Raw genomic sequence first — 25048 nt, 5'->3', positions numbered from 1 at the left:
GTTTTATGTAGATGTTATTTAATTAGAATTAAATGCAGAGATATCTTTGAACAAGGGCTTGTTAAAAGTTTAAATACAGATGTTTTGGTAGAGCATTTGAAATTGTGAGTTATTTGATTTATTGCTGAATAAACTTTGACCAAGGGTCAAGGTGTAACGAAATCTAGTCGAGGATTCCAGTGTTACGTATTCGTTTGTTTATGTATGAAGAAAGTTTTGTCTTTTCTTGTATTTCTGAAATCATTATAGTATGAAGGTTATTTCCTGATTGTTTTCTGAAGTTGTCTTTTTTGGCTTCTTAGTTTCCAGTTTATTTTTATCTATTTACAAAGCTAAATTAGACACAACTGCTATTTTATTTAAAAAAAAAACTATTATTTTACAATAAATTAATATTGAAGGCATGCATTTAATAAAAGTACGTTTACGTTTAAATAAAATTTTAAAATTAATGGCTTAGTTTCTAAGGTTTTCTTTTGTACAAAAGAATCACGTAAGGTCGCTGATTTTTAGACTTGGTTTCCTACTACACCCCCCTTCTCACGTTGGAGTAGGGTTGTGTAGCCGACTCGCAGTATACTGACTCGGGAAGTATGTGCAAATAATAAATAGCCAAAACACCATTAAACTATCAAAAATATGGATGTTGAAATATGATTTATATAGTTTGTTTTTCATTGCATATCCGGCAATGTAGGTAACAAATATGAATTTTGCCTGTTGGATTCTCTTTGATTCAAATCTTTTTTTTTTATTAATTACATTGCATTAAATAGAGATTTACTTTACACAAGTCTTTTTTTTTAAATGAACGGACAACAGACAACAGGTCAAGACAACAGAAAGCTTTGAATTTTCTTAAACTTGCAGTTGGGTAATCTCTCCTTTGTTTGAACAATTCCAAGGCCTTCCTCTTATTTCTGTCCCAGACTAAAGGTCTTATTCCTCTTATTAGGAGATAAATGATTTATTTTCGTTTAAGAAAATAAAAGTTATTTATTGCAGTATAAGATTGCGGTCCAATTGTCATTAAACTTGAAATGTATATGTAATTGACAGGCGGATAGATACGCCATTAGAGGACTTCGTATTGTATAGTACATAGAGGATATTGAATGAGTGTTAGTTTAATACTGAACGAGTTGAATAAAATTATATTATGCGAGCCTCTGGCGAGCATAATATTATTTTATTCAACTCGTTCAATAAATTGAGTAATGAACTAACACGAATTTTATTTTATTTTAATCACATACTTAAAGACCGTTTGAAGTGATAAAGAAACATTTTTCCTTACTAAAAGTAAGGAATCATTACGCTATGTTTATATAACGCAAATGACGTCACGTCAAAATACCGCGCAATACCGTTTTTACGGAGTCGCGAAATCGTCACGGGTGTGTGACAAACCCATCTATCCCTTATCCCTTCCTTGACTGTGAGCTTTCAAGATATACACTTACCGAAACTTATAAGTACCCCAAAAACAAACTTGCATTAAATACGTGTTATTTTAAAAATATGCACATTAGATAATGATTATATGTAATGTCCCAATTTGTTGTCTGCTCAAAATGAATTTATGCAAAATTAACCATGCAAAACCATACTTTGAGAGTTGTCGTTGAAAATCGAAAACGAGCACGTGCACTTCGTGCAACTGACCATAATGACCAATATAAACATGTATCGATAGAGTGTAGATGTGCCTAACATAAAAACACAAAACATGGCTCGTATGTCGTTGCAACAACGTGCAATCGCTATTGGACTTTTAGAAGCCGGAGCGTCTCATGAGCAGGTATGTGGTTCAATACCCATTGTTCGTTTAATTGCATTTCAGTGCATGCATTCTACGACAAGCCCGTTGCATATCAGTATTATGAACCTTGTAATTTTTCTAGGTTCCCCGAAGAATGCGTGTTACAAAGAAGTCTATTGACTGGCCTCAAAGTACAGACGTACCGGAAGTGTCGCCAATCTTCCGAGGAGACCACGTGGTAGAGTGACAACACGCAGACAAGATCGGTTTATGGTTTTATCGCACCTCCGCCAGCGGAAGCGCACAGCAGTAGAAACAGCAAGGGCGACATTTGGGACTCACGGACGGCCAATCAGCAGCAACACAGTCCGATCGCGCCTCAGATCCGTTGGTATTCGTGCCAGACGGCCGTATCGGGGAATTGTACTGCGTGGACACCACCGTCATGCACGTGTCCGCTGGGCGAGGACTCATCTGAGATGTGCGGACTGGGCACAAATCTTGTTTACCGATGAGTCCCGTTTCAATGTTCAGGAAAAGGATGGGAGAACCCGTGTGTGCTGCCGACGTTGTGAGCGTTATGCTGATGCGTGCGTCGTAGAAAGAGATCAGTTCGGCGGCGGCTCCGTAATGATATGGGCTGGAATTTCACTGCACGTGAAAACACCACTTGTTGCAATTCAAGGGAACTTAAATGCAGCTCGTTACCAGAACGAAATTCTTCGCCCTGTTGCCATTCCCATTATTCAACAGAACAGGGGCATGACACTAATGCAAGACGGGGCAACGAGCCACACTGCACGCACAAACACGGGCACTCTTGCAACAGCAGAATGTCAACGTACTGCCCTGGCCGTCAAAGTCGCCCGATTTCAACCCGATTGAGAACATATGGGATGAACTTGGCCGGCGTGTCTACAGAGGCCCGAATGCACCCACCACCAAAGAGAACTACACAACCGACTAATGCAAGAATGGGCAAGTGGCTTATTTTAGAAATTTCATTTTGTCAATGCGATCACGGTGCTTAGCAGTAATTAACGCAAACGGTGGACATACGCGATATTGACTTCAATAAGACTCTGGTGCGAATTTGTGTACTGGTAGTGATCTCGGTTTATGATCTTTTTTGTTAAGTTTGAGTTGTTTATAAATGAATTTTTTGTTATGAAATGTTAAAAATATGATTAAACTTTACACAGCATAAGTTTTAAATATTTGCGTTAATCATATCATAATTTATTCTGAAAACTATAACTGGGGTACTTTTCGTTAATTGTATATAGCTACTATTTTTATGTTTTTATGTTTTCGTCTTAGATAACTATTATTGTACAATAAGCTTACATTTAATGCATTAAATGATTGTATGTTTTAGGCTTATTTATAATAGTTCAGAGGTTCAGCTTCCGAAGACATAAAGAGTTGTATTTTGTATTGACGATATTGAAACAATGCGAATTTCAGTGTTGCTGTTTATTCTATCCCAGACTCAAAACTTTTATTAGGTGATAAATGATTTGTTTTCGTTTAAGCATAGCGAATATTTCTTATCTGCTCTGTATTTTGTGCAGAGCACAGGTTTGACCTGTGTTTGTACGTAGACTAGAAATTTAGAAAAAAAATTCAACAAATAAACGATAAAATGAAATGACGAACAGTCATTGAATATTTTATATAAATTATATAGAGGATAGAGGAATGAGTGTAGGTTTAATACTAAATTTTTTGAACGAGTTAAATAAAATCATATTATTCAACGAGTTCAATAAATTTAGTATTATAATATTCTATTTATCACATATATAAAATAAGAACGGTAAACTGTTAACAAGAGTCATTTTTCTTTGACGCGCCTAAAGTGTAACGCTAACATTAGCGCGCTTTAACGCTATGTTTATAGTGCAAATGACGTGACGTCAAAGTGTTATTACACTAGTGTAATATCGTCTAGTGTAATATCGTTTTTATTAAATAGAGGATATTCAGTGTAAGATCGGAATATATTTCACCGAGTGAGCACCAAAAGGTATATTTCACGAGTGTGTAGTCAAGATTTATGCCCCCTTCGAAGTATTTTGCTAATGTCGGTCCGGCGGAAGATCACATGGTTTTCGCTGAAAAACTATCACAAAGTTTTCATATTGCACATGATTGGTCATACCCAGTAGATGATCCTATTGATTTTGGGGTCATTAGGTCAAAGGTCAAGGTCACAGGGGCCTTAAATAATGGTTTCCGCTGATTATCTTGGAAACTAATTATCACAAGTCTTCATATTTCACATATTGATTGGTCATAACTAGTAGATAATCTCTTTTGATTTTGGGATCACTAGTTCAAAAGTCAAGGTCACAGGGACCTTGAATGGTTGTATGGTTTCCGCTCATTATCTTACTTTTTATCACATTCTAGGTTACTATTTATCACATTCTTCTTATTATACTTCTTCTTATACTGATTGGTCATTACAAGTAAATAACCTATATTGATTTTGGGGTCACCAGATCAAAGTTCAAGGTCACAGAGGTCTTAAAAGTCAGAATTGTGTTCATCACCTTGGTTACTAAACACAAAGTCTCCATATTTCACATATTGATTGGTCGGAACTATATGATGGCCCCTATTGATTTTGGGGTCACTGATTAAAAGGTAAAGGTCATAAGGGCCTAAGTATGATTTCCATTCATTATCTTGATAACTATTTCTTACAAATTTATTCACATATTGATTGGTAGATGTCCCCTTTTGATATTTGGATCACTATGTCAAAGCTCAAGGTAACAGGGGCCTTGAATGTCAGCATAGTTTCAGCTTATCATCATGAAAACTTATTTATCCAAGATCATCAACATATTTATTAGTCAAAATGGGCTATCTTAAAGTTCAAAGGTCAAGCTCTTTATATTTCACATACTGAATGGTTATAACTAGTAGCTCTATTTTTTCCATAACTGAACACTTCCATGTACCCATTTATGGCAAGTTTCTTTAACAATATTACCAGTATTGATTACCAATATTGACCAGAGTCAATGGCTAGAAAATAGAAAAGGGGCAATTTGTGTCCTTCGACATTTGTTGTTTTGTTTATTGCTCAAGGGATTTTGAAAATACTTGGCATAAATATTCTCAATATCATATGGAACAGTCAAATTCAATGTCGAGGACAGTATATAATTATTATGTGTGCGGTATATAACTTTTTCATTAAATAAGGGATTTTAAAATAACTTGGCACAAATGTTAACAATAATAAGTCAACATGTCATGCGCAACACTTAGACTCCTACCTCAAAGACCAAGGTCACACTTGGAGGTCAAAGCCTAAAATACTCTGTTACAGGGTATGATGCCAAGTCAGGCCCATGCAAATAAAATGACATTGTTGAATTGCCCAGATACCTTGACACGACACTGTAACAGACTTAATGTTGTGGCTTTTAGATAACAAGTATACGCATATATTTTTGTGAAATATGATACCTGGTGACCTTGACCTTTGACCTAGTGACCCTAAAATCAATAGTAGTCATTTACCAATCATTATGTGAAACATGAAAACTTTGTGATAAATAGTTTTAAGATAATCAGCGGAAACCTTGTGGTCTACCGACGGACAGACCGACATTAGCAAAACAATATACCCCCTCTTCTTTGAAGGTGGGCATACATATGGACTGCACACAAAATATACCCACCATAAAAGACCATGTAAAGCTTTGACCTCTACCTTGGAGATAAGAGTTCGGGTGTTGTTACATGTCTTATTATTGTGAACATTTATGACTAGTACAGCTCGAATTCGCTATTCCTTTCATTATTTCTTTACATCAATATTGACAAATAGGGGTGTCGATAATTCTTACATAAAAGCATATTATTTATCGCTTAAATCTTTGATCACCTAAATAATTACTCATTTTTAACCGTTCAGGGTGGTTGAGTGTTGGCTTCGTCAGTGTAAAGACCTTGGTTCGATTCCTGGGGAAAGACATTTTTTCTGTTCTTATTTTTTTTATATATATATTTATTACATGATTTTCGGTGGTTTATAGAAATATATCAGTGATATAAAACTGGTAATTTCACTGTTTGAAACAGTGAAATTACCACTCTGATAATTTCACTGTTTTGAATTTAAGCCCCTTACGTTGTTTCAGTTAAATACCAGCGTGCACAGAATTGGGTACCAACTTAATGACATGACGTCGTAAATGACGTCACGTTGTATTATTTTTTGGCGCGCTTTTCATTCAGTATTAGGTTTAATGTATTTTTAAAACGTTTCTTTGCATATAATAAAAAGAAAATTTGTTTAGTTTAGTGTAAGATCGAAATATATTTCACCTTGTGAACACCAAAAGTTCATAATATACCTTTTGGTGCTCACTCGGTGAAATATATTCCGATCTTACACTGAACTAAACAAATATCCTCTATATATTTTCCAACGATCTGGATATTAGTTCCTCGTGAATTTAGTTCATACAATACTATTTGAGAACATGGAAGATATTTAAATATATAAAAATACATTTGAGCCGAATTTTTAAAAACATGAGCCACCGCCAGGCGGGGGCAATGCTCGACTTTTTACTTTTTCTAAAAGCAAACAAAGAATTAACGTTTCCTTTTTATAAATTTAATCCGTCTGTCTTGTCACATAGTATGGTTTATATATTTTGTATATATATATACATACACATTTATATATATTTAATAAATAATACATGGCCTAGAGGGCAATATGCAAGTTTACGGACTGATTGGTCAGACTGAGAAAGGTATATGGCCCGAAGCGCAGCTGAGGGACATATACCTTCCGAGGTCTGACCAACCAGTCCGTAAACTTGCATTTTGCCCGAAAGGCCATGTTTTATTTGTTATATTATACCGAATCAAAATCCTTTCATCCCTTTTGTTGCTGACATTTTTACTATAATTTGCTTTCAAATAATAATTTATGTGTTCAGTGTGTGAAATATCTCAAACCTTAGCCGGGTTTATTATTATTTTCAAGCGATACAGGAAACAAATCATGCTCTTCTTTTGTTATTCAATTTTTGTCAAGCAAAAATAACTCCCGAACTTTAACATTTAATATGACGTCATCCAGTCCATATATGAATTATGGACCGCCCCCGGTCTGTATGCGGTTTATGGACCGGATGACGTCATATTTAATATAGAAGGGCGTATGCAAATGAGGTATAATATATATAAATATACGGTTTTCATCCCATATATACTGTACTCTATTTCGTTTCATTTTGTCATGCAAAGGATTCATTCGTTGTTTAAAATTGTGGCTAGCGTTGTGGACAGAAAGAGCCTCCCCTGCACCTTGTCACACCATAATGGAAAAAATCCAAGATGGCGGTCGGTGAAAAAAAATCTGATCAACAGGTAATGTTTTGTTGACAATCTATCTAGATATATGTCTCAGGGTATAACAACACAATAGGGTTCTTGCTAGATATTTATTCGGTGTAGTATATACAATAAAACAATGGGCCTGAAAAGAAAATTAGGCATCATAAATATATTACAACAATATCATTGTACTTATTATATACCTATAAAATTTCTCCCTAAAATACACGCCAATATTAAAGCGCAAATACGCATAGCATCTTTCATTTAGTAAAAATACATCTCATCATAATCTACTATTTACATACATCAGGGTCTCTCAAATAGAATGGTCTGGAATCACGCTATGTAAACCCTTCTCGGTCTCGGTATAAATCGGTATAGTTTGCTATACGCAAATTTTGTAAGTGTTAAAGAAAAGGGCGAATATTAAATACAAGAGCAACAAGAGCCACCGCCGGGCGGGGGCAACGCTCGACTTTTTACTTTTTCTAAACGCAAACATAGAAAGGTTTGAACATATCTTAACGTTTCCTTTTTATAAATTTAGTTGGTCTGTCTTGTTTATCTATTTTGTATATATATAACGTTACGCCATTGTTATATTTGTTATGTTTATATTATACGTTACTGTCTGAAGATATGTGAAAACATTTGAAAGCGCTAACAGAAATAAACGTATAAAAATTAACGAACTTTGTACTCTGTATTTCCCAAAACATACTTTTTTTATACACGAGATCAACACAAGGAATCGAACTTCTTTTTTTATATATATATGAATAGAAACACGCAATTCTATAAATAGAAACACGCAATTCTATAAATAGAAACACGCAAATCTATCAATAGTAACAAGTAATTCTATAAATAGTAACACGCAATTCTATAAATAGTAACACGCAATTCTTAAAATAGAAACACGCAATTCTAAAAATAGAAACACGCAATTCTAAAAATAGAAACAGGCAATTCTAAAAATAGTAACACACAATTCTAAAAATAGAAACAAGCAATTTTTATAAATAGTAACACGCAATTCTAAACAAGAGGGCCATCATGGCCCTGAGGTCGCTCACCTGTATATAGCCAATTTTACCCAAGGGCTTTTATTTGAACAGACTTCCATACAGACACCAGACACCCATAAGATGTTTCATGCTAAACATCTAAGTTCTAGCTCATTGGGGTTTTTTAAAAGAAGATTTTTTAAGTTTTTACTATACACATATAGTTAAAAACAATGACACCCCTGGGGCAGGGTCAGTTTTGACCCCCGGGCTTTTATTTGAACAAACTTTGTAGATATTTACTTAAAGTGTTTCATGCTTAATATCTAAACTCTAGCTATTTGGGTTTTTTCAAAGAAGATTTTTAAGTTTTTGATATACACATATAAGGAAAATCAATGACCCCCGGGGCGGGGCCAGTTTTGACCCCAGGGCTTTTATTTGAACATACTTGGTAGACACCCATTAGAACATGTTTCATGCTAAATATCTTAGCTCTAGCTCTTTGAGTTCTTTAAAAGAAGATTTTTTAAGTTTTTACTATATGAATATAGGGAAAATCAATGACCCCCTGGGGCGGGGCCAATTTTGACCCCAGGGCTTTTATTTGAACAAACTTGGTAGACACTCATTAGAAGATGTTTCATGCTAAATATCTTAGCTCTAGCTCTTTGGGTTCTTTAAAAGAAGATTTTTTAAGTTTTTACTATATGCATATAGGGAAAATCAATGACCCCCTGGGGCGGGGCCAATTTTGACCCCAGGGCTTTTATTTGAACAAACTTGGTAGACATTCATTAGAAGATGTTTCATGCTAAATATCTAAGCTCTAGCTCTTACGGTTCTTTAAAAGAAGATTTTTAAGTTTTTACTATATGCATATAGGGAAAATCAATGACCCCCCGGGGCGGGGCCAATTTTGACCCCAGGGCTTTTATTTGAACAAACTTGGTAGACACTCACTAGAAGATGTTTCATGTCAAATATCTTAGCTCTAGCTCTTTGGATTCTTTAAAAGAAGATTTTTTAAGTTTTTACTATATGCATATAGGGAAAATCTATGACCCCCTGGGGCAGGGCCAATTTTGACCTCAGGGCTTTTATTTGAACAAACTTGGTAGACACTCATTAGAAGATGTTTCATGCTAAATATCTTAGCTCTAGCTCTTTGGGTTCTTTAAAAGAAGATTTTTTAAGTTTTTACTATATGCATATAGGGAAAATCAATGACCCCCTGGGGCGGGGCCAATTTTGACCCCAGGGCTTTTATTTGAACAAACTTGGTAGACACTCATTAGAAAATGTTTCATGCCAAATATCTAAGCTCTAGCTCTTAGGGTTGTTTAAAAGAAGATATTTAAATATTTTTCTTTCGGTTGCCATGGCAACCAGAGTTCTGCATGGAATTAAATTCTTTGAACAATTTTTAAAGGTGACCACCAAAGGAACATTCCTGTGAAGTTTGGATGAAATTGGCTCAGTGGTTTATGAGGAGATGTCATTTAAAGCAAAAGTTTATGGACGGACGCCGGACGCCAGACGGACGACGGACGGACGCCGGACGAAAAGCGATCACAAAAGCTCACCTTGTCGCTTTGTGACAGGTGAGCTAAAAAAGTAACACTCAATTCTAAAAATAGAAACACGCAATTCTAAAAATAGAAACACGCAATTTCTATAAATAGTAACACGCAATTTCTAAAAATAGAAACACACAATTCTAAAAATAGAAACACACAATTCTATAAATAGAAACAAGCAATTCTATAAATAGAAACACGCAATTCTAAAAATAATAACACGCAATTCTATAAATAGTAACACGCAATTTCCAATAATAGAAACACCTAATTCTATATATAGTAACACGCAATTCTATATATAGTAACACGCAATTCTAAAAATAGAAACACGCAATTCTAACAAGAGCGATCAGTAATCACATGTGTCGCCTCATGATGGCCAATTTCATGTTGGGACAAATTTTGTGACAGACGGACAGACAGACGGACAGTGCACAACTAGACTAACCACTTTGTACTGATCATTCCTGTAAAATTTGGATAAAATTGCACCAGTAGTTTATGAGGAGTAGTCCGGACAAGCTTTTGCGTATCTGGCAACACACAGAAAAAAACACCTTTTTATCAAAGGGCCATAACTAGGCCAAAAATCATTCAACCGGAAAACCCGTGCAATATGTGCAAGGACTTGAGCTACATATCAATCCTGTAAAGTTTCATTGAAATTGCATAAGTGGTATAAGAGAAGTAGTCTGGACAAACTTTAAAATGAAAATTTATTAAAGGGCCATAACTCAAACAAAAATCATTGAACCGGAAAATGCTGACAATATGCACAACTAGACTTGGTACTGATCATTCCTGTAAAGTTTGGATGAAATTGCACCAGTAGTTTATGAGGAGTAGTCCGGACAAGCTTTTGTGTATCTGGCAACACACAGAAAAAGAAACCTTTTTATCAAAGGGCCATAACTCGGCCAAAAATCATTCAACCGGAAAACCCGTGCAATATGCGCAAGGACTTGAGCTACAGATCAATCCTGTAAAGTTTCATTGAAATTGCATTAGTGGTATAAGAGAAGTAGTCCGGACAAACTTTAAAATTAAAAATTATTAAAGGGCCATAACTCTGACAAAAATCATTGAACCGGAAAATCCTGACAATATGCACAACTAGACTTGGTACTGATCATTCCTGTAAAGTTTGGATGAAATTGCACCAGTAGTTTATGAGGAGTAGTCCGGACAAGTTTTGTGACGGACGGATGGACAGACAGACAGACAGACAGACGACAGACAGACAGACAGACAGACGACGGAGAAGTGATCCCTATATGTCGCCACTACTCCGTAGAGGCGACACAAAAATAGAACACGCAATTCTAAAAATAGAAACACGCAATTCTAAAAATAGAACACGCAATTCTAAAAATAGAAACACGCAATTCTATAAATAGTAACATGCAATTCTATAAATAGTAACACGCAATTCTTTAAATAGAAACACGCAATATGCATTGTTGTTGTTGTTGTGGACAAAAAGAGTTATTGTTCTTATACACTGCACATCTACCCATTGAGATCTATTCACCTACAAAGTTTCATGTTGATATCTCTTATAGTTTTAGAGTTATGTCCCGGACAAGATTTTTCTATCAGGGGAGATAATTCAAAAACCGGGCAAAATAGAGTTATGGTTCTTTGACACTGCACTCCCCCTCAATGCCCTCTACCACTGTATGAAGTTTAAACAAATGATCTCCAAGGGTTTTCAAGTTATACTCCGGACAAGACAACGGACGAACGGACAGACGGACAAGGCGCCAACTATATGCTCCCCCGAAATTTTTCGGGGAGCATAAAAACTTATCTATTTTTCTATCTATTAAAAGGCGTGTATATTGTGTAATTGGTTAAACAAAGTATATACGGAATATTATGTTGTAGTAGCTTTCTGAGGCTTTGAATTTTTCTATGAGCAGCAGTGGAAAATTGATATCTCGCGAGACCGAAGGTCGAGCGAGATATCAATTTTCCAACGTTGCGATAGTCTCAGAAAGCTACTATAACATAATTTTCCTTTTATTTTATACCGTTTCGTTTTATTCAGAAAATGAAATGTAGTTGTCAAGAAATAAATTCATGACTGACGGGTGAATACATAATTCTTGCAAACTGGCCACGCCTTGAATAATTTTGTTCCCGTTTTCAAATGCAACGTTATACAAAGCTAAGATCGGAACCAACGTCAAAAATAGTCCGGCACTTCCATATATGGTACCGTATTTGTCACTAACATAATACGGAAATTTCTATCCGTTGAAGTGTATTTGCGCTTCAATATTTGCGTGTATTTTAGGGAGAAAATTTATAGGTATATAATAAATACTAGTATAGGCATATAAAGACTTGGCAAGAATGCACAAACATTCACAGACACTTGGGGTTATGTGCGTGGCTCCCCTTCTTGATCCGCACTTGTATACACCATGTCTCTGTTTTGCGCTGTCATTAATGCCGAGAACCAAAATCCCCGCAGCGGTCACTTCCCCTAATCAGTAAAAAACCAAATCAAGAAGACTGACGGAAAGGGCCGAGTAGTTGCGACTGAATTTCTTTTTCCCAGCAATTTTTACCTAGACAAGCATCCTGACCAAGTTTCAAGACAGTTGAGTCAAATATGTGACCACTAGAGTGTTAAGGTTTTTCCATATTCGGGCAGTGTGACCTAGTTTTTGACCCAAGGTAACCCGTATTCGAACTTGACCTAGAAGTCATCAAAACAAATTTTCAGACCAATTTCTAGGATATTTGGATCAAAACAGTAGCCACTAGAGTGTTAACAAGATTTTTAGCTCCTGTGACCTATTTTTTCATCTGAGATAAAACCATGTTCGCCCTTATCGGAGCATTTACCTAGACAAGCATCCTGACCATGTTTTATGATTATTGAGTGAAAAATGTGACCACTAAAGTGTTAACAAGGTTTTTCCATATTTGGGTGGTGTGACCTAGTTTTTGACCCCAGTTGACCCATATTCGAATTTGACCTAGAAATCAGCAAAACAAACTTTCAGACCAATTTCCAGAATATTTGGATCAAAACAGTAGCCACTAGAGTGTGAAAAAGATTTTTTTATTTAGCTCCTGTGACCTAGTTTTTCATCCGAGATGACCCATGTTTAAACCTATCCAAGCAATAACCGAGGCATCCTGACAAAGTTTCATGATGATTGAGGCAAAACTGTGACCGCATGAGTGTTAACGAACAAATGTGGACGGACGACATACATTCAACTATCCTAAAAGCTCACCCTGGGCAAGCTTAGGTGAGCTAAAAAAATATTATAACTATCTCTTCGAAAACCAATGTTTGTACATTCTGCCAAGTCTTTATATGCCAACATGCATAATTCTCTAAAATCTACAAATTTCTGTGGTTACCTTGAGATGTAGTTTGGTCTGCCTGGTCATCACTCCGGACTGCTATCATGACCGGACTACTCGGATGAATCTCTTACAGAAGGCAGTAGGTAGTGACACTATCTGAAGAATGCTGCTTGGTATGTCTGCTGAAAATGATTGACGACCAGCATAATAAAGACTTATTGTTTCTGTTTCAAGATGTACAATATAAGAATATCATGTATTTCAACTTTTAACAACATCAAGTAGAAAAGCAAAGCTGCACAACCAGTTTACACCACAGGTCAATGGACCTGCAAGTTGAAATGTACAAAAATATATATACAACAAGAGCAATCAGTGATCACATGTGTCACCTGATGATAGCCAATTAAGGGTGATTGGAGATATTGTTACGAATGAAAACTGATTGTTAAGATGTTTGAAGGTGGAGAAAGGGTGAATTACCAAACTGATGATGCTGAACAATGCACACTTTCTAAAAATATATTTTATTAAGGGGCTATAATTCATTCAACAGAAAATCATTCAATCCAGAACTAATCAATTATGAGCAAGTACTTGAAGTACTTATCAAAACTGAAACATTTCATTTAAATAGTATAAGAGAAGAAGGCCAGACAAACTTAAACAAGAGGGCCATGATGGCCCTGAGGTCGCTCACCTGTATATAGCCCCAGTCCCCCGCCCCCCGGCCCAATTTTTACCCAAGGGCTTTTATTTGTTTATTTGAACAGACTTGGTAGACATCCATAAGAAGATGTTTCATGCAAAACATCTAAGTTCTAGCTCATTGGGTTTTTTAAAAGAAGATTTTTTAAGTTTTTACTATACACATATAGTTAAAAACAATGACACCCCTCGGGCAGGGCCAGTTTTGACCCCTGGGCTTTTATTTGAACAAACTTTGTAGATATTTACTTAAAGATGTTTCATGCTTAATATCTAAACTCTAGTTATTTGGGTTTTTTCAAAGAAGATTTTTAAGTTTTTGCTATGTATATAAGGAAAATCAATGACCCCCGGGGCGGGGCCAGTTTTGACCCCAGGGCTTTTATTTGAACAAACTTGGTAGACACTCACTAGAAGATGTTCCATGCCAAATATCTTAGCTCTAGCTCTTACAGTTCTTTAAAAGAAGATTTTTTAAGTTTTTACTATATGCATATAGGGAAAATCAATGACCCCCCGGGGCGGGGCCAATTTTGACCCCAGGGCTTTTATTTGAACAAACTTGGTAGACACTCACTAGAAGATGTTTCATGCCAAATATCTTAGCTCTAGCTCTTACAGTTCTTTAAAAGAAGATTTTTTAAGTTTTTACTATATGCATATAGGGAAAATCAATGACCCCCCGGGGCGGGGCCAATTTTGACCCCAGGGCTTTTATTTGAACAAACTTGGTAGACACTCATTAGAAGATGTTTCATGCCAAATATCTAAGCTCTAGCTCTTAGGGTTGTTTAAAAGAAGATATTTAAAGATTTTTCTTACGGTTGCCATGGCAACCAGAGTTCTGCATGGAATTAAATTCTTTGAACAATTTTTAAAGGTGACCACCAAAGGAACATTCCTGTGAAGTTTGGATGAAATTGGCTCAGTGGTTTATGAGGAGATGTCATTTAAAGCAAAAGTTTACGGACGGACGACGGACGGACGGACGCCGGACGAAAAGCGATCACAAAAGCTCACCCTGTCACTTTGTGACAGGTGAGCTAAAAAAAAAACACAAAAAAAACAAGTGCCATAACTTGGCCCGAAATCATTCAACCAAAAATTATTTTATATGTGCACAGGTACTTGAGGTACATATCAATCCTGTAACATTTAATTCAAATTATAGTAGTATAAAAAAAATTATTCCGTATAAACTTTAAAATCAAAAATTAATTTAAGAGACATAACTGACAGGCATTTTTCAGTAGTAAGATGAAATAAATTTGCTCTTCATTTTTAGCAAAAATATGTGTTTTCTAGTGATCTAATAGTGATAAAATTTATATCAAATAGATGTGTATTAATAAATGTGTATGATACTGGAATATAGTAAAAATATGATAAAAAGTTTTGGAGATATTTGAAGAAAAACTTTTTTTCTTTGTGTAAAAACTAAGTTTTTGGATTATATACATGTATAGGGATTTAACCTGTGTGTGTGGGGGGGATTAAACTAGGTGATAAATAAATCAAATAACAGGACAATAGCAAAACATACACAATGTCAGGTAAAGGTCAGGGATCAGGTCAAGATAGTAGGGACAATGTAAACAATAGTAAGTCAAAAACAGTGTCAAAGGGGACAAAACAACCTCCAGCCAAAAGACCTATATCAGAGGTAAGCAATGACAGTACCCTAAGCAACAAAAGTATGAACATGACTTTGATACAAAATCAATTAGATATTATGACAAAAAATCTAGAAGGATTGAAAGGTGATTAACAACACATGATAAAGAAGGAAGATATAGAACTTATAGTGTCAAAATCAATTACAAGTGCAATCAGTGAACTGCAAAAGAATATAGAAAGCATGGTAAAAGCTGAAGTAAATGAAAAAACAAGAGAGCTAAATGAAACAAGATTGCACTTGAGAAAAATGCTATGCCATCACATTAATACAACACTAAATAGTAGTGTAGGAATAGATTTTTTTTGTTTCTTTACAATTTAAGATTGTCATAATGCATAGATCCCTGACCTAATCTAATTCTTATTATCAGATTAGTGGTTAAATCTATTGTTAATCCAATAAAAGATCAGAGTAGGAATATATCAATGCACTTGAGTCTAGTGAATTTGGTGGTGAAGGTCATATTTCACACAGCCTAAATTTCATGACTACATCAAAATACAACACAGTAAGACACTTTGTCAAAATCTAGGTCAGCTGATATCAAAGATTAATCTGTGCACATGGTTCAAATTTCATAGCTATACATCAAAGGACAAGTAGGTCAAATAATCAAAATCTAGGTCACCTGATATCAAAGTTTAATTTTACAACTAACACTGGGCACATGGTCAAAATTTCATTGCTGTACGTCAAAGGACAAGAAAGTAGGTCACTGTCCCCATTGGGCAAGGCAAAATTTTGACCCAAGGGTTTAATTCAAAACAATCTTGATACAGGTCAACCAAACAACATTTCAAGTCAAATATCTAAGCTGTAGCTGTCTCCCATTCAGAAAACATTTGTTTTATTTTCTGTTTTTACTATGTGTACATAATGAGAATCACTGCCCCTGGGCAGGGCCAATTTTGACACCAGGGGAAATATTTGAACAACTTTGGTAGAGGACCTATAGATGATATTATATAGCAAACATCAAAGCTCTATGCCTTGTACCTTCAGACAAAAATATTTTTTTTTTTACTATATGTACATAATGAAAATCAATGACCCCCGGGGCGGAACCAATTTTGACCCCAGGGCTATAATTTGAACAATCTTGGTAGAGGTTCACTTCACAATGTTTCATGCAAAATATCTTAACTCTAGCCTTTGTAAATTTAGAGAAGATGATTTTTTAAGTTTTTACTATATACATATAAGGAAAACCTATGGCCCCCGGGGCGGGGCTAATTTTGACACTAGAGGCAAAATTTGAATAACTTTTGTAGAGTACCTATAGATGATATCATTTAACAAATATAGATTTTTTTATTTTTTACTATATGTATATGTTGAAAATCAATGACCCCGGGACGGGGACAATTTTGACCCCAGGGCTATAATTTGAACAATCTTGCTAGAGGTTCACTACACAATGTTTGATGCAAAATATCTAACCTCTAGCATTTGTCAATTGCTAGATTTTTTTTAATGTTTTTACTATAAGTTTTTACTATATACATATAAGGACAACCAATGACCCCAGGGGTGGGGCCGATTTTGACCCCAGGGCTGTAATTTGAACAATCTGGATAGAGGTCTACCAGACAATGCCTTGTGCAAAATATCTAAGTTCTAGGCGTTTTGGGTCATTACAAGAAGGTATTTTAAGTTTTTACTATATGCACATATAGTGAAAATCAATGACCCCCGGGGCGGGGCCGATTTTGACCCCAGGGCTATAATTTGAACAATCTTGGTAGAGGTCTACCAGACAATGCCTTATGCAAAATATCTAAGCTCTAGGCCTTTTGGGTCTTTACAAGAAGATTTTTTAAATTTATTCTTATAATTCCTTTTGGTTGCCATGGCAACCAGATTTCTGCATGGAAATTGGAATGAAATTCTTTGAACAACTTTGGAAGCCCTTCACCCAAGGATCAATCCTGCCAAGTTTGGTTGAAATTGGACTAGTGGTTTTTCACAAGAGATTTTTTAAGTTCACTATATAATCTATATAACACACAAACATACATACACACAGGTGAATCGCTATATGCCACCGCATCGTAGATGCTGCGGTGGCATAAAAATCACCTCGCTAGAATTTGATAATCAAAGACTAGTAATTATTTTATATAGACAATCTTTGTGATAATAAATAAGATTACTTGTGAAAGATTCATAAAGATCAAATGCATTAGCTTAAGTGATTTTTTTTGAGAAACTTTCCAATGCATAAACTGTTCTGATCCATAATATATATATTATTATATATATAATTAAAATGATCAATTATTGGATTGTACCTTATATTATTTTTGCATTTGATATATATAGAAATGAGAAATGATTTACATTAGCCATAAGCTCTGATGGCTGATGACATACCTAAGAAAATATATTGAAACTATAATTGGTAACTTATTTTTTATAATAATACTTTAATTATAATTGATCCTTCAATTACAGTCAAAAGTTTACAATTTTTATGTGATAACAATCAAAGTTCAAGGGACATAAAAAGAATATAATATTCTTCATTTCATAACAAAGTTTCCTCCCTTGAACCATTTCAGATTTACTTAGACTATTACTTTACTGTATGTAGGAAACTTGTCTACTCTGTCTAGAATTTATATATATATATGTGATCCTCATTGTGAATATGTACTTATGTAATTGTATGTATATATGGGGGTATACATATGTGTCTATGTGTACCGATATATATATATGTGTATACATATGGAAGTGTATATATATGTGGAGGAATATGGTTATGCGTAGATATGTGTATGTATAATGTTTGTTAACCCCAAGGCTTTTATTTGAACAAACTTTGTAGACACTCACTAGAAGATGTTTCATGCTTAGTATCTAAACTCTAGCTATTTGTTTTTTTTCAAAGAAGATTTTTTAAGTTTTTGCTATACACATATAAGGAAAATCAATGACCCCAGGGCTCTTATTTGAACAAACTTGGTAGACACCCATTAAAACATGTTTCATGCTAAATATCTTCACTCAAGCTCTTTGGGTTCTTTAAAAGAAGATTGTTAAGTTTTTACTTTATGCATATAGGGAAAATCAATGACCCCCTGGGGCGTGGCCAATTTTGATCCCAGGGCTTTTATTTGAACAAAATTAGTACTCACCCATTACTATATGTTTCACGCTAAATATCTTAGCTCAAGCTCTTTGGGGTCTTTAAAAGAAGATTTTTTAAGTTTTTACTTAATGCATATAGGGAAAATCAATGACCCCCTGGGGCGGGCCAATTTTGACCCCAGGGCTTTTATTTGAACAAACTTGGTAGACACTCATTAAAAGATGTTTCATGCCGAATATCTAAGCTCTAGCTCTTTGGGTTTTTTTAAAAGAAGATATTTAAAGTTTTTCTTTTGGTTGCCATGGCAACCAGAGTTCTGCATGGAATTAAATTCTTTGAACAATTTTCAAAGGTGACCACCAAAGGAACATTCCTGTGAAGTTTGGATGAAATTGGCCTAGTGGTTTATGAGGAGATGTCATTTAAAGTGAAAGTTTACGGACGACGGACAGACGGACGCCGGAAGGACGGACGAAAAGTGATCACAAAAGCTCACCCTGTCACTTTGTGACAGGTGAGCTAAAAAGTTAACTATTGTGTCAACATTTAGACAAAAAGTTAACTTCTGTGGCAACATTCAGACAAAAAGTCAACATTCAGACAAAAAGTTTACATTTAGACAAAAAGTTAACTGTCGTGTTAACATTCAGGCAAAATGTTTAAAGATGAGTCAAATTTCTGACCAGACAAAATGTTAATATCTTGACAAAAAGTAAACACTTGTGTTAAAATATAGACAAAAAGTTAAAAGTTGCTGTCCACTTTTAGACAAAATGTTTAAAGTTGCGTCCACATTTAGACAAACAATTAACAGTTAAAACCTTTCAAAAGTAACACAAAAAGAATAGAATGATCACCTGGAGTTCTGGATCCTGGGACCTTCATGTAAAGCTGTACGGTTTCATACCAAAGATTGTGTGCCCGATTTGACTGAGTAAATTACTTCCTGACACAAGACGGCAAAACGCCGGTAACTTTGCCAACTCTTTCAGTTGTACTTCCCATTTCTTATGATCGGACAGATCCACGTTCGTTCCGAACTTTATCATTTTTGGGTTCTTTCGACTGCAATAAATAAGAACATGTAATAATCATTAATCCCCTGAATTTATCACTTGGATTGGTCCGATTCCCATTTTTGGAACAGTCCATTATCAATTCTGGAGATGTCAAGATGTAAGTTTGATGTTCGTTAGCAAACATTATAGAGCCTAGTCAGACTGCACAAATAAACAGGCTGGCCTGGCTCTATACTGGTGGCAAAGGTTAAACATTTTCTGTTCTAGCAGGTGAAAGTTATTAAACAAGAGGGCCATGATGGCCCTAGATCGCTCACCTGACTTATCAAACTCATCCAAACAATTACCTAGACAGGCATTCTGACCAAGTCTCATGACAGGTGAGTCAAAAATGTGACCACAACAGTGTCAACAAGGATTACCCATATTTGAGCAGTGCGACCTAGTTTTTTACCCAGGTGACACATATTCAAACTTGACCTAGAAATCATCAAAACAAACTTTCAGACCAATTTCCAGGATACTTGGATCAAAACAGTAGCAACTAGAGTGTTAACAAGATTTTTCTATTTTTAGCTCCGGTGACCTAGTTTCACATGTGATTTCGAACTCATCCAAGCAATTACCTAGACAAGCATCCTGACCAAGTTTGATGATAATTGAGTCGAAAATGTGACCACTAGAATGTTAACAAGGTTTTTCCATATTTGGGCGGTGTGACCTAGTTTTTCATCCAAGATGACCCATGTTCGATCTTGACTTAGAAATCATCAAAACAAACTTTCAGACCAATTAACAGAATATTTGGATCACAACAGTAGCCACTAGAGTGTTAACAAGATTTTTCTATTTTTAGCTCAGGTGACCTACTTTTTCATCCGAGATGACCCATGTTCGATTTATTCCCAGCAATGACCTAGACAAGCATCCTGACCAAGTTTGATGACAATTGAGTCAAAATTGTGACCACTAGAGTGTTAACAAGGTTTCTCTATTTTTAGCTCCTGTGACCTAGTTTTTCATCCGAGATGACCCATGTTCTAACTCATCCGAGCTATCACCTAGACAAGCATCTTGATCAAGTTTGATGAGGATTGATGCAAAAATGTGACCGCTAGAGTGTTAACAAGGTTTTTCTATTTTTAGCTCCGGTGACCTACTTTTTCATCCCAGATGACCCATGTTCAAACTCATCCGAGCTATCACCTAGACAAGCATCCTGACCAAGTTTGATGATGATTGATGCAAAAATGTGACCTCTAGAGTGTTAACATGGTTTTTCTATTTTTAGCTCCTGTGACCTAGTTTTTCAGCCGAAATGACCCATGTTCGAACTCATCCGAGCTTTAACCTAGACAAGCATCTTGACCAAGTTTGATGATGACTGATGCAAAATTGTGACCGCTAGAGTGTTAACAAGGTTTTTCTATTTTTAGCTCAGGTGACCTACTTTTTCATCCGAGATGACCCATGTTCGAACTCATCCGAGCTATCACCTAGACAAACATCCTGACCAAGTTTGATGATGATTGATGCAAAAATGTGACCGCTAGAGTGTTAACAAGGTTTTTCTATTTTTAGCTCCGGTGACCTACTTTTTCATCCGAGATGACCCATGTTCGAACTCATCCGAGCTATCACCTAGACAATCATCTTGACCAAGTTTGATGATGATTGATGCAAAAATGTGACCGCTAGAGTGTTAACAAGGTTTTTCTATTTTTAGCTCAGGTGACCTACTTTTTCATCCGAGATGACCCATGTTCGAACTCATCCGAGCTATCACCTAGACAAGCATCTTGACCAAGTTTGATGATGACTGATGCAAAAATGTGACCGCTAGAGTGTTAACAAGGTTTTTCTATTTTTAGCTCCGGTGACCTACTTTTTTATCCGAGATGACCCATGTTCGACCGCTAGTGTTAACAAGGTTTTTCTATTTTTAGCTCTGGTGACCTACTTTTTCATCCGAGATGACCCATGTTCGAACTCATCTTAGCTATCAACTAGATAAGCATCCTGACCAAGTTTGATGATGATTGATGCAAAAATGTGACCGCTAGAGTGTTAACAAGGTTTTTCTATTTTTAGCTCCGGTGACCTACTTTTTCATCTGAGATGACCCATGTTCAAACTCATCCGAGCTATCACCTAGACAAACATTCTGACCAAGTTTGATGATGATTGAGGCAAAAATGTGACCTCTAGAGTGTTAACAAGGTTTTTCTATTTTTAGCTCTTGTGACCTAGTTTCTCATCCGAGATGACCCATGTTCGAACTCATCCGAGCTATCAACTAGATAAGCATCCTGACCAAGTTTGATGATGATTGAGGCAAAAATGCGACCGCTAGAGTGTTAACAACTAAATGTGAACGGACGACGGACAATCATCGATCCTAAAAGCTCACCCTGAGCATGCTCAGGTGAGCTAAAAAGTTACTAGTCTTTCACATTTAAATAAAGAATATTTAGAAATTTTGTCAAGAGAAAAATGAAAATAAGCCAATAGAAAATAAACAAGCAGAATTAACTTACAGTTTAGAAGATATAGATGAGTTGGAATCACTGTCAGATTCTTTAAATATTCCTTTAGCCTTTTCTTGTTCTTCCTGGATATACAAGTACAAACATTAAAATAGTGAGATCTTTCAGACTTTGTGGAGGAAGACCAAACTGGGCTAAGTGAATTCAATCAAAATACAGTGTTTTAGTAGTATTATAAACCCCTTTAAATTTAGCTTGGTAGCTTCCTGACATAAAAGAATATGTCCCTAATAGGATTTAAACCCACAACCATGAGATTGAAGAAATTTGAAGTCAAGGACCATAATCACTCAACAACAGAGGCCGAAGGTAACAAGTTGATTCAAATCTATTAAACATTAATTTCATTCTTGACTTTATAATTATCATAATGTTTTAAGAAATAACGATAATTATTTTCAGACTGTGGTGCATGTAATAAGCTGTTCAATATATATATATGCTAGAAATTGGTTGTTTATAAAATACTTATTTCTTATACAGGTTATACGAAAACCTTGCATATTGCACACAAAATGTCAAGGTCCTAACAAGTTCGCTATAATCTAGTTTCACTGTATAATAAAAACAATAGCACCTACCCTTAATGATTCCTGAAAACTGGCTGCCTGGTACTGGGCATATTTGGCTATAGACGTGTGGTTCCTAGTGCTGTCACAGTGCCAGACTTTATTGCCAAACTGGTCCCTGTTCTCATCCGGTGCTTGCATCTTCTGTGTACGTACTTCAACCCCATGTTCCTCGTTGGCTTCTACAAGACTCTTTGTGGAAAATAACCCCAAGTCTGTGCAATATAACAGATTTTGATTAATATCACATCAAATGTTGAAAAGGTGTATAAATACAGGTTACAAAATCTTTTGCACAGCTACCCAAAAGACGATAAAAATAACAAGAACTGTCGGAGGACAGTAACGCTCGACTGTTCGAAAAGTTGTCACAAAGGTGTTTCATTGAGTATAATAATGCTTACCTAAATGAATACATAAAATTGTCCGAAAAGGGGCATAATTATGCAAAAAAGCAAATCAGAGTTATGGGACTTGTGCCAATCATCTTAGATAATCACAGAGAACAAGTGTGTGAAGTTTCAATCCATTCCCTTCAGTAGTTATGGAGATACCAGCTTACACGCAAAAACTTAACCAAGAATTTCTAAGTCAAAAAAGGGGCATAATTATGTAAAAAAGCAAATCAGAGTTATGGGACTTGTGCCAATCATCTTAGATAATCACAGAGAACAAGTGTGTGAAGTTTTAATCCATTCCCTTCAGTAGTTATGGAGATACCAGCTTACAAGCAAAAACTTAACCAAGAATTTTTAAGTCGAAAAAGGGGCATAATTATGTAAACTAGAACTCCGCGAGTCGGATGTGTCGCCTTGTGAACAATGTAGTTTAGGAATGGCCAGGACAAAAATGAAATATGAAAAATAACAAAGGGCAATAACTAAAAAAACAAGAGGGCCATGATGGCCCTGAGGTCGCTCACCTGTATTTAGGCCCCCGGAGCGGGGCTAGTTTAAACCCCAGGGCTTTTATTTGAACAAACTTGGAAGACCCTCATTAGAAGATGTTTCACGATGTTAAGTTTTTACTACACACATAAAATGAAAAACAATGACCTCCCCCCCCCCCTTTGGCAGGGCCAATTTTAACCCAAGGGCTTTTATTTTAACAAACTTGGTAGACACCCACAAAAAGATGTTTCCTGCAATCTAACCTCTAGCTCATTGGGTTTTTTAAAAGAAGATTTTTTAAAGTTTTTACTATACACATATAGTTAAAAACAATGACACCTCTGGGGCCGGGCCAGTTTAAGCCCCAGGGCATATTTGAACAAACTTTGTAGACACTTACTAGAAGATGTTTCATGCTAAATATCTAAAATCTAGCTATTTGGTTTTTTTCAAAGAAGATTTTTAAGTTTTTGCCATACACATATAAGGAAAACCAATGACCCTCAGGGCGGGGCCAATTTTGACCCCAGGGCTTTTATTTGAACAAACTTTGTAGACACTCACTAGAAGATGTTTCATGCTTAATATCTGAACGCTAGCTATTTGGGTTTTTTCAAAGAAGATTTTTTAAGTTTTTGCTATACACATACAGTGCACTCCTGAAACAACGAGATCGTCGGGACTTCTGACGATTCCTCGTTATAACCGGGTCTCGTTATAACCGGGACAGAACAAATTGAGAAATCCGACACCGTCGAACATCATTTATTTCTACTTTTGCTTTCGCGTGCATCCTTTTTGAAGAGTATATAATGGGAGGTAACTCTTTGCAATCAGAAGTTTTTGTTTTATTTAAATATACATGTATATAAATATATCTAGCTATCATAGAATTTAAACAAAACATGAAAACACAACCTACGTCTACCCGCGTGTGTATTTTCATTAATATGTACATTTTAAATTCGTTTTCAAAAGTCACGCAGTGCATTTCTCACGAACACCGAATAACACCGCAAGAAATTAGCCGCTTCCTTTGTGCTAATCACTCAATGAAATTGTTTTGTTATGACATTTCGTCACCTTAAGGACAATTTAGCCCGGAGCGCTGACAAAACAAGGCTGACACATTTGATCGCTAATTGCTCGACCCATTATCTCGCCCCGCGTCAATAATTTCTTCCTTATAGGGCTCGACATTAACGAATGTCCGACTGCCCGGGACAACTAAAAGTTTGGTCAGGGCAAGTTATTTTGAAAAGCACTTGTCCAACAGGGCAAGTGAAAATAAAAAGCATCATTAACAAAATGCATGTACAAAATAAATAGAAAAAACATCTTTTCATTTATAAACATCTGTAAAACAAAAATACACCATGAATCATTATCAACAAGCAATTATCATAGTATTGCAAGCAATCCATAAGTCCCCTACCGGTAAGAGCCCAAGCAACATTCTGAAGGGCCATTGGCCATTCACTTA

General features: G+C 35.8%; 1 protein-coding gene across 8 annotated transcripts in view; it reads right to left on the bottom strand.

The window, feature by feature from the left end:
* The window catches only part of LOC132739560 (lysine-specific demethylase 6A-like), a 115165-nt gene that overhangs the window by 4441 nt on the left and 85676 nt on the right, over positions 1–25048 (bottom strand). For 4 of the 8 annotated variants that reach the window (XM_060727272.1, XM_060727273.1, XM_060727271.1 and 1 more), the window contains exons 6-9: positions 22688–22890; positions 22098–22171; positions 19399–19606; positions 13112–13243 (exon numbers count right to left, since the gene is read on the bottom strand). In XM_060727272.1, coding sequence (XP_060583255.1) covers positions 19423–19606; positions 22098–22171; positions 22688–22890 — 461 coding nt within the window. In that variant the 3' untranslated portion in view covers positions 13112–13243; positions 19399–19422. Of the gene's footprint in view, positions 1–13111; positions 13244–19398; positions 19607–22097; positions 22172–22687; positions 22891–25048 lie in introns of those variants that run through there. The other 4 variants (XR_009627024.1, XR_009627025.1, XM_060727275.1 and 1 more) reach the window with 3 other exon arrangements.

This window comes from Ruditapes philippinarum, unplaced genomic scaffold, assembly GCF_026571515.1.
Source record: "Ruditapes philippinarum isolate M1 unplaced genomic scaffold, ASM2657151v2 ctg43_1_1_1_1, whole genome shotgun sequence".
Taxonomy (NCBI): domain Eukaryota; kingdom Metazoa; phylum Mollusca; class Bivalvia; order Venerida; family Veneridae; genus Ruditapes; species Ruditapes philippinarum.
This window is presented reverse-complemented; position numbering and strand designations above follow the sequence as displayed.